Source organism: Ptychodera flava, chromosome 2 (assembly GCF_041260155.1).
Source record: "Ptychodera flava strain L36383 chromosome 2, AS_Pfla_20210202, whole genome shotgun sequence".
NCBI classification, from domain to species: Eukaryota; Metazoa; Hemichordata; class Enteropneusta; family Ptychoderidae; genus Ptychodera; species Ptychodera flava.
Window position 1 is genome coordinate 33,930,145 of NC_091929.1, and position 11,773 is coordinate 33,941,917.

The following is an 11,773-nucleotide window of genomic DNA, read 5'->3' on the forward strand; positions in this document are numbered from 1 at the left end:
AAATATTCTTAGGAAATCTCCTCCGCGAGAATATCACGTTAAAAAGAAACATTTTAGAGAAAAATGCTATTCACAAGAACTTAGCATTTTAAGGAATATTGTTCTCAAGTTTGGAAGTCATACTTAAAGACGAATTCACAGACAGAACAGTCGTTCACTTACTGTCGACAGGTCTTCTCTGAAAAGCCCTTAGGAGCTACGCTTTGTGGCGACGACCCCGCAATATGAAGACCCGGCGTACAGTGGGTTATTGTTCATATCTTTATTGACAACGGCCGCGTCCTCGTAGGTGTACAACCTATAGTGGAACTGTTAGAAATCGTCACCGCGCAGCCTTGACAGACGTAACCGAACCGTTTCTGTGACGCTGTTCTTCAACGCGCCGCTACCGACCTTCGGATCCGGATCGTGTACAGCCAAAAGAGCCGTCCTTAGATCTGACTGGCATTCGTCGAAGCGCCTCCACTGTGTGTGCGTGTGTACCACTTCATTTCCCCATCATTTCACTGTTGTATTATATTATCAAAACCTGATTAAGTTCGCAGTCAGGTTCGACGCTACTATTCAACAACGGTTGTCACCAGGAAATACCACTCTAAGGTATTGTTGCTACTTTAATTAATCAGCATTGCGCAGATTTTACAAGCGGGACCACTTCATGGATTGTACATTTCAGTCAAACGGTAAGTGTACTTTGCTGTTTATTCAAGTCAATGTTGTTTTTGTGTGTTTGTACTGTTGGAAAGCCGAAGCAGATTCTGATATCTGGGACGTTGCTTAGTCTGTGATATTCGATAACATATAGACAGTGCAGCAGTATCCAAAATTGAAAATTGTAAAAGATGTCAAAATGAGAGAGAGAGAGAGAGAGAGAGAGAGAGAGAGAGAGAGAGAGAGAGAGAGAGCGTGTGTGTGGTGGAAATTCAGAGTACAGCATTGTTTCAACGCGTTTTATTCAATTCCTCTACCACTCTATTGTAATACTTAGTTGATATTTCGAATATGCAGGTCAACACGGATTTTATTGAAAGCGTGTCACCTAACATACTAGAGGTACGGGAAAGTTGCAATACCTTGTGCCCGGTGTATAGGCTTGAAAACGTGATGAATTGATAAAGACACATTACAGTTGTTGCCAGGCGACTAATTCGCGAGCTCTGTCTAGGTCACTGTAACCGACGAGTTCAAATTACTGAAATTAATTACGAGTGTTGAATTTCGATACATAAATGCGAATTGCATCAAGCACTCACGTCATTTGAAATTGAGGTTACGCTACACTGTGCGCAGGCAATGCGCGACATTAAAGTATTGATAACAAACAAATATCCCATGTTTATAGCGATGCTTATCACACATACATACATACATCAATACATCCATCCCTCCATTCATCCGTCCATCCATCCATCCTTACATACACCCGTACATACACATACATCCATACATACATCCATACCTACATATGTACGTACGCACGTACGTTCATACATACATACGTACATACTTACATACAGATAGACAGACAGATATATTCTGCGTGTGTGTATGTGTATCTATCTATCTATCTATCTATCTATCTATCTATCTATCTATCTATCTATCTATCTATCTATCTATCTATCTATATATCTATGTATCTATCTATGTATGTATATAATATGCTGTATACATGTTGCACAGGTGATTTGTCCGAAAGAAGGCCTGCATTCTTTGAGAAATTATTTGTTTAAGCATGGGTCCGGGCAAACTGACTATACGCTGCTTTTAAACTTTAGTGTGTTGAATTGTAGTGGCATGTCGATGAGACTTTAATGAAATTCTGGCAGCATGAATTTCAAAAGATCGAGAATAATAGCGTGACTCTCAAAATTACAAGGATTGGTGACCTTTTTGTTATCAGTCACCCGTTAAACGAAATCAAAACAGTTTTGTCTGCAGAACAGAAGAATTGTGTAGGCCCTTTGGTCAATATTTGGAAGGTTCTAATTTGACGTATTTGCTGCTAGTGTCGGCCTTGGATCCCGTACAACAAAACAAAGGAAGACTCCACCGAAGGAGAAACGGACAAAGCTGAAAATTGAATTTTAGTCTTTCTGCTTTTCACGGACACCTTTCCAACACCTCTCGATAAGTACCCTGTAAGTGTTGAATGAATGAACGCTAGATTTCTAGGCACTCCTGTTAATAGGTCCACTAATTGATTTGCATCCATCAACGGAAAGTCCGCGCTTGACTGAAAGCGACGGGGTCAGGTCTCTTCACCTCTTAGTCAACACCACGACGAGGGCTGCCTACTCAGAGCGACTTTCGGCTGACACAATTATATCACTTATTTCGTAAATTTGACTTAGGCACCTTGCACATATACAGCAAAACAACAAAATTGGACAAAAGTGTTTCCTGATATCGCTAAAAATAGTTCAAAAGGATTAGAAACAGGAACGACTACAAAGAGAACGAATTTAAATGCCCCATTCGTTTGTCTTAAAATATCGGAGCTCAAAGGCTGGGTTTATTTCCGACTCGAAATTCGTTTCAATTTTGGATCAGTCAAATTAGCGTAATGCCCAGTCATTCTTACTGATTTCTTTCGTTTTCTTTCTTTCTTCTTTCTTTTGTTCTTATGTGTATTATGTTATGTGTGTTTTCAAATTCGTTGTTACATTGTGTGTGAAGAACCACATGTACATTTCTCTACGGAAGATGATTAAGTTTTGTGATTCTGAATCTGAATCTGAAAACTGCCAAGGAAAAACTACTTACAATACATTTTCTTGACGCGTTTCACACTTTGCAAAGAGTATGATACGTCTTTTTGCTCACAAGAGCAAATTTCGTGTCTTCCATATTAGAGACCGCATACAATTCACAGTAGCATGTGTGCATGCATGCTTTTACATCTAAATCGCGCAGGTACAGAAAGCAGCGATTTCTGATAACACAATGCTAAATATGGCCACAGTGTGTGGAGGCATTGTGATATGACAAGCCAGTGTTTTATGTGAGAGGCCAGGGCGTGTCTCCAACTACGAGACCAGTCAAAATAATGACAAAATAACGTTTACCTGCCAACTAATTACGTTGTGTTTACACATTCCACACAGAATGCGGACTTATAAATGCAATCGTTGCTGTGTTAGCTTCAGGAAAACCACAATTGGTAACACGTATACTAATTTAGCTGTGTGTACTCGTAAAGATCAAACTTCAATTGTTTCGTTCTCTATTTAAAATTCTGTTAATTTGTCAACGACGGTTGCGTGTCCACCTTTACCTTCGTGATTAAACATCCGGTTTTCAACTTTTCAGCGCAGCTGTAGTATGTGTATCAGACTTCAATGTTTCTTTCTGTACAATCGTTCTGTTACATGTAATTTGTAAACTACTGTTGTCTCTCTACCTCCACAGTCGTGTTTAACCCTTTGAGTGGAGTAATTTTTACCAGCAAAATTTTAGCGCAACATTTTATCAGTTTTAATGATTTTTCCTTCAATTTTTAAAATAATTTTTGACCAAACGGACATCACATTTCTTTGGCTACAGTTTTTCATCAAAATTTTGGCAAAAATCTGAAAAAAGTTTGACTAGAGTACATTTTATAAAGGTGACAAAAAATGATTTTGGCGCTTAAAGGGTTAAGCACCCAACGTTCAACCTTTCAACACAGCCCCGATACTTGTGTATTGTCCAATGTGACGGTTGACAAATAAATTTTAGTCCGGACGAGAAATTATTAGTCAGTCATAACATTTCACATTCTCCACAGTAAGTAGACTTTCCGAGATAGTTAGATTGTTTCAAAAATACTTATGCAAAACAATAAGCACCGCTGCTCTAAATAAAATAAAATAAAATAAATAAAATAAAATAAAATAAATAAAATAAAATAAAATAAAGAAAAGAAAAGAAAGAAAGAAGAAAAGAAAAGAAAAATAAATAAAATAAAACAAATCAAATATTAAATACATAGAATGCAATTATGTAATGAAATAAAATGAAATTTTATTCAAAAGTTACAACTATTTTCTGCTTGAGGCGATGATTGTGTTACTGTACTACATAGTGTCCTGAACGACAAGATGATTACCAGACTTTCTGTAATATTCTGGTATATGTTTAAATACCCGGTACTCTGCTCTTCCGATGTGCATACATGCAACGTACATGTATATATCTGTCTGTTGGATAATATGGTTACGTCAGCGATACCTGCCACTGACAGCATCAGGTACAAACATCAAAATAATAACACACCATCTAATATAGCGCGTTGTCGATGTGTATCCAGGTGTCCGCTCCTACCTGGCAACTGACGAATTTAAAGGCGCCATCTCGAATACAAGCTTACCCAAGTTGACATTGCTATGGCAAAATAGCAAGACGATTTCGATATAAATATTGGAACACACGATAAGGTCAGCGTTTGAATAACTTCACGACCTGAATTGTTCCTTATTGGCATAGGTAGTAAAATGCAAGCTGCATAGCAACAGCGCCCACTCTGCCTTTGTAAGCCCTCTACGGAACAGCTTGGATTTATGCGTCTAACGTGGCTAACTTAAGCCAAACACAAACAAAACAAGGCTTAGTGGGCTTAAACGATTTGTTTTTATGCCGAGTACGCAGGTATCGTAGGTTTTAACGTTGTTGCTAATAGCACACACAGTGCAACTTGGCTTTAAAAATCTTACTCCGTGTGGGGTCCTTAGACCATATCATCAGACTTCACCAGGATTCACCGACATCGGAAGACCCCAGCCTTATCTGACCGTCCGATAACGATGAATTATCTATAGATTACGGGTTATCTACATTTTCTTCATTCTAGAACGGGGCAGAATAAGACATGGAAATGGAATGTTAACGTCTTTGCGATAACTGCGTGTGATTTTGGGAACTGGAAACCGATTACTTAAAGCCAGCGAACGCATTTGACGTTGACACTCCCCTTCGTTGGGAAATCTTGTTGTTCCTGATTAGGATTCCACACACTGTTTTACGGCTCGGAAAGACAACAGTTACTCAGTGGCGTTTCCGTGTAATTTACTAGGAATATTTGGAAGGGCCGACCGCAACCCCGCACCCATGCCGACAATTATATGATACTTAACATTCTACCACTCACGAACTCAGAAGTGTCTGGAGTGCCCGCCACTGTTTGACGCATGGTTGTTGTCACGTCTCATGTACCAGCTATCTAAATTGGTTTTGGGACATTTAGCGTATCTGGGAGACGGCTAGATTTGTAGTTTAGTCAACAAGCTACTGGACTGTAAGCGCCGTTCAAAAGAGGTAAGCTGCCCGAGGTCTTATCGAGAAGAGGGTCTCCTTCAACGTATTGCCTTCCTAAAAGTTTACAGAATCTGTTAGGTAAAAAAGTCACCATGACCATGCAGACTTAATGCAATTGGATATTTGTACACTTACCCGGAGTTGATTAATTTGGCCTTGTTTGATATAGCTATCGGGGTTTGTGAGTTTAAGTTTTGTCGGCTGACCAAAACAACGTATTTTAATAATGGACCGGGCGATAGGGTCGCTACTTGCCTATCTCGTTCCCTAGTGCCCCAATCAGTACATGCAATTACCGTGTTCAACTTGGCTGTATACACCAGTATTGGACTGTACAGAGATGAAGGACCACGGTCCGAGAAGCGCTTCTCAGAAGACTGAGGCAGTACAGTGCCCTCAGATGGGTGTCAGAGATTCGTCGATTTGAAAGAAGCCATGCCACAACTTTCTGCACAGCGCATAGCCTACAGCTCATCACATCAGCCACGCGTAGTCTGAGCGCGTCTTACCGACTGATTAATTAACTTTGACCTTCGTTAAAATAACTGGTTTTGTAGCCATTTAAGATTCGTGCCACCTTACCTTGAACTATCAAGGTTAACTTTCCAGTGGAAGTTATTTGTTGTATTTCAACATAACGGAAACTCCCATTAATTTCCGTTAGAATAATTCTTTGACAAGAAAACAGCAATATACAATGCAGAAGCAGGACTTGGTACAAACCAAGCAACGCAATGGGACAGTGAATGACGTGTTTAGGAGCAAAGCACGTGAGCATGACACTCCATACTATAGATAACAGTCCAACAAACAGACTTCCAAATGTCGAAACGAAAACTCATATTTTTCGAAGACGCACTAAAGCTGGTATCGATTCCATGTTTTATGTTGCTCATTGACTAGAATACTGATAAACTTTTGTTCTGCAAAACCACTACAGAGAGCGAAACTTTCAAATAGAAGCAATATATTCTAGATATGCATAACATTTTGTACAAGACTTCGAAATGATATTTTAATTAAGTATGAGGTATTGAGGTATTGGGTTCATCAGGAGATTGTCAGACTGGTGCATAGTCTGTCTGTCTGTCTGTCTGGATGTCTGTCTGTCTGTCTCTCTCACACACACATATATATGTTTCTGTGTCTTATTGACTATCTTCGTGGTTACTTGAAAGTCTAGTCTGTCTGTCTATCTATCTGTCTGTCGGTCTTATTGTCTCTCTATTGCCCCCTTCTCTCTTCCCCACTCCTGTGGCCAATCATAACTGCCAGTCTACGCCACTTTCTTCTCCACTTAGGTCTACATTAATCATCCTCATACTCCTGGGCCAGGAGACTGACTTGAACATCGGACGATAAACTGCGATATGGAAACGGATCGTCTGTCCCCGACCGAAGTGGGAAACAGTATAACTCATCTAGGAAATGGGCTGGAGGAATGGGAAGTGTACTTCAAGAGAGATCTTGGAGGCATTGCAAGAAAAGCCAAGGAACTTGACTTTAGTTTGCAAGGTATGTATGTATGTATGTATGTATGTATGTATGTATGTATGTATGTATGTATGTATGTATGTATGTATGTATGTATGTATGTATGTATGTATGTATGTATGTATGTATGTATGTATGTATGATGTATGTATGTATGTATGTATGTATGTATGTATGTATGTATGTATGTATGTATGTATGTATGTATGTATGTATGTATATGTGTGTGGTGTATGTGTATGTATGTATGTATGTATGTATGTATGTATGTATGTATGTATGTATGTATGTATGTATGTATGTATGTATGTATGTATGTATGTATGTATGTATGTATGTATGTATGTATGTATGTATGTATGTATGTATGTATGTATGTATGTATGTATGTATGTATGTATATATGTATGTATGTATGTATGTATGTATGTAGCTCCGCCTTCTTCTTTTATATGCCTCCCTTGTTTAGCAGTTCAAAACAGTCTAATAATATTTAAAATAATTAATGTAGCTTTAATCTATTTATGGTAACAAAAATCGATCCATGTATGTTGTGTAAAAGAACTATGAAAATCTGTTATGATCAATCGCACTGTATAATACTGTCACTATTACCGCTACCTTAAGCATCTTCACACCACCACCACCACCACCACCACCACCATCATCATCATCATCATCATCATTTCAATAGTCATCTGCTACTGCCGTAGCTGCTTCAGCTATCAACATTCAGGTAGTATGCGGCCCGAAAGTGAAGAACTTTAAACTTTTCCTAAACTTTCCATCGGATGTCTTTCAATCATTCTTTTTCAAAATCAAGAATAAAAATCAGGGGTCACAGTGCAAATTTTGGTACTAGAGAAAAATTACCCAAGATTTACCGATATCTAAAATTCAAAATGGCTGCCATCCCTGTGTTAACTCCATGAATAATAATAAAATTTTCGAATTTCGAAAAACTAAGCCAGTGAAACGTTTTCTTACACCAAGAGCTTTAAAATGAACCCCAACAAGTGGTAGATCAGAAAAGAATTGTAAAAGTTTGAGTCTGAATATCTGTCCATGAGGCGCGTTCTACCTCCATATCCCAGTTTTCAAATGACGAGTTCTCTGTGCCAAACAGTGATTTTTCTTCTCTTTCCAATAACTTATGTATTTTACATAATATGTATTTAAAAACCTTAAACTTTCCAGGTTAATGCTTTTAGCTGACTCGAAATCACACTGTTTTCAACGTTACACTGAATGGTCGTCTATAGGCAATAAGTTTTTTTCTGTTTCCCCGCGTTTTAAGCAAACCTTCTATATTGTTTCTTTTTCGCCTTCTTTTTTTGTTTTGCGTTTGTCTGAAATGTAGAGGTTATCAGACAGCCCTTTCATTTTCTACTTTCTGTCAACGAACTTTGTTTATTGTTTCATAATGTGGTCACTCGACCCTTGAATTGGAATCAAACGTCAATTATTAAACCTTCCGGCGTACAACGCCAAGATGTTATATTGCCATGTTAAGCACTACCCGGTACTATTTAAGGTACTTACCCAAGGGAAATGACACTGGCTTACCGTTTGGCGATTTACAATAAAGTTGTCTATTACTAAACAAGCATCTTTTATTCTCACCCAATATAATAAACACAATTGGAACTAATTTGGGATAATTTGATCTTCATATTTTTCGAATTTCGCAAAAGTGTTAGGTATCATATAGTTGAACGTTTTAACATTGCAAGTTACTCATAAAAACAAGTGTATACCTTAAAAAGGAAAGCAGATGAGCTTATATTTGAAGATTAAACTTTATTACTTCACCACCCAATTATCCCAAATTAGTTCCAATCGTGTTAACATGATACATATATTAACCCAGCAATGCCATGTACGTCATCTACACTATGCATGTAAATTGCGTTGTCAATTATATCGTTGCTGACTATACATTTCAGCTGTACTGACGAGGTAAAATTTGAGATTTGAATAGGAAGGAAAGAAAGAATTTAAAAATGTCAATCAAAAGATGCAGCAACTGCATATTCAGTGATGGCTAAGGGAGGCGTATGGTTATAATCACGGGGAAGGGTGAGGGACTCTTTTTCTGCGCACAATGATAATTTTGATCTAGAATTTACAGCATTTTGATTCTGCCATTGCCTGTTTGACAGTGTGCAGTTTCTTTTGTTTACACTTTTTTTTTGTGACTGCAGTAGTTGTAGACTATCTACCGAGGCATTTGAGTGTTCTAAATGGTGACTGAATGTGACATATAATGGAAGCATCAGTTGTACAAAACGTTAAGAGGATATGTCAACGGCATCCTTTATTTATCTTTTGCTTAAATTTGGATACTTGCAGGACAATGTTGAAGGTTGTTCACACTATGTGAAAAAATCTCATTTCTCGACAGTAGGCCTAATTAATAGATATCGCAGCTGTTTTGTAACAGACTGTCCGATCTTAGAAAGTACTTAGTGAAGATGTGGTAATGATCGCTTGGGTTTTCTGATACTAAATCTCCGATTCGATGTTCGATTGCTTCTACGAAATGGCTTCAAAGATATGACTTTTCCCGTCGTTTTCTTATTTGTTTTTTGAACACTCAGTGTAGCGTATTTTATAGTAAACGCAATGGTATTGTGGTGGTTCTAGCTTAAAATTACGATGGGAAGAGGGGGAGGGAGTAAGGGTGTGGGTGACTGAAAATACAGAGGTCAACAAATCTGTAGAACAATCATTGTGGATTTGAAGAGCGCCATCTATATAACATCTTTCGGATAATTTTGTTTTTATGAATACGGTTCTTCCCCCGGCGTGTGACGCCATCAATTGTCCTCCACAATGGCCGGTGGAATTAGCGTTATTGATCCCAAAACACGAAGATTGAAGAGTCGTGTGCTCTTGAATACAACACGCTGATTGTCTTATGCTCAGAAAATCAATTCCGGGCCATATAAAGAAATCTTATTGTTCAGGAAGGCTGACGCTAACGCAATATTCATTAAATTATTGTCAACTTTTAACACCCTTACTGACATCGTTTACGTCTATGAGTGTCACCTTCCAATATCAAAACTATCGACAGCCGGTGAACTTCCTGTGTAACTATACGTTTGGAGTTTGGCTTCGCGAAACGACAAATAAATATGGTATGTCGTCTGCAAACACTGCTCTTCTTCGCTTCGTTTCGGCGAAGATAAAGATCAAGACAGATAACATTACGTAATTAAATGCATTATTGATATATCTCGACATTATCATTTTCATGTAAATTGTATGATGTGTGTAGTAACCACCGGGGCGTATTTACGAGTTGGACGTCCTTGCAGGGGGTGGATATTAGAACGGTGTCTAGTTGTAGTAATTCCTCACTGTCTGTCCCAGCGTGTCACCGATATGTACTGTGTAACTCACGTTTCGGCGTTCTCTTTGATGTCAGACTGCAACCCGGCGGTGGTTGAAAAGACATCGAGGGCCAGACTCGACAAGCTGAAGATACCTCGCTCGGCCGGCGCCCGGCCGAAAGACGTCGTGGTTGCCAAGAGCAACATCCCGGTTATTTCAAAGATCATCGGCGGGATGTACTGGAGAGTGGGAGCCAAACTTGGGCTAAGCCAGGACAAACTGGAACACATACGGAGTAGTAGTCGGGGCAATGACACGAAGGCAGCGGCAGCCGTTATTACCCTGTGGGCTGAGAAGGAGAAAGACAGCGCAACCGTTAAACAGCTAGCAAAGGTCGTCGATCGATATGATACCAAACTAGCCAACTGTATCAGAGACCTACAGACCGCTGGTAAGCATACAAGTTCTATCAAAATCCATTTCCCTAAAACACATATGCTCAAACTATTATGTGATTGATTATCGCAATTCAATTAACAATTTACGATAATACAAAATGTCTTTAAGACATGAGTGGGACGCTATAAAGTAGGGTAAAACAAACTGCCTTAAAGTGATATCCGACACGTTCTTCGCACCCATTCGCAATTGAACGTGCACGCTTGATTTACACAGCTGCAAACCGGCTATGATCACTCAGCTGTATTTTGCTAACAATTACAACAACGCGCTATATCGAAATATGAATATATCAGTTTGGTGAATGTGTAAGCTTTAAGAAACAAACCCTGCGAAACGAGAAAAAAATTAGCTCAAATATTTACACCACAACTCGGGTGTTAACTCGAATACTGAAAAATAAGGACCAATGATCTAGCATCAACGGGCAACATGATGACCGTGGCAGTCAATGTCGGGTCTTGGAAGCAGTACCTCATTGAACTTTTTACTGGTGCGTTTTAGCCTACTGCGCCAGCTCAGAGATGAATGCTACTACCACATAGTACCAAATCGTTCTATTTGTCTTTGAAAATAGATCTGGATTATCTGTTTATCTCGGTCTGTGTGTACCAACATATCGCATGCCTCGCATGATATTTGATTATCTAGTTTTCCGATGTCGATAAACCAAATGCGTACTAATGCGGCCAAGAAAAAAAAGATGAATTGTTTCTAGTTCTTCATATTTGGCAAAAATCGTACCGATGACTTGTTTCTTTCTTTTGTTATCTGATTTGTTCTTCAACAATCTGCGTACGTTGAGACGACCACCACAAGTTTTTTCATATCGATTAAGGTAGAACGCGCCTCCGGGACAGATATTCAGACTCTCAAACTTTTACAATTCTTTCCTGATATACCACTTGTGTGGGTTCATTTTAAAGCTCTTGGCGCAAGAAAAATTCGAAAATTTTATTTTTCTCCATACAGTTAACACAGGGATGTCGGCCATTTTGAATTTTAAATATCGGTAATCTTGGGTAATTTGTTTCTCTGGTACAAAAATTTGCACCGTGACCCCCGATTTTTATTCTTGATTTGGAAAGAGAGTGGTTGAAAGATTCATTACGGAAAGTTTGAGCAAAAGTTTAAGTCTTTCACTTTCGAGGTGAAAGACTTAAAGACTACCTTAAGCAAGTCTCGA

The 11,773-nt window shown here is 38.8% G+C and overlaps 1 protein-coding gene across 3 annotated transcripts in view; it reads left to right on the plus strand.

The window, feature by feature from the left end:
* The first annotated feature begins 284 nt into the window (after positions 1-284).
* LOC139119518 (uncharacterized) overlaps positions 285-11,773 on the plus strand; it is a 13,275-nt gene continuing 1,786 nt past the window's right edge. Inside the window, exons 1-4 of one of the 3 annotated variants that reach the window (XM_070683378.1) lie at positions 285-683; positions 4,984-5,295; positions 6,597-6,810; positions 10,223-10,579. In XM_070683378.1, the coding sequence (XP_070539479.1) occupies positions 6,666-6,810; positions 10,223-10,579 (502 nt within the window). In that variant the 5' untranslated portion in view covers positions 285-683; positions 4,984-5,295; positions 6,597-6,665. Of the gene's footprint in view, positions 684-4,416; positions 5,296-6,596; positions 6,811-10,222; positions 10,580-11,773 lie in introns of those variants that run through there. The other 2 variants (XM_070683367.1, XM_070683372.1) reach the window with 2 other exon arrangements.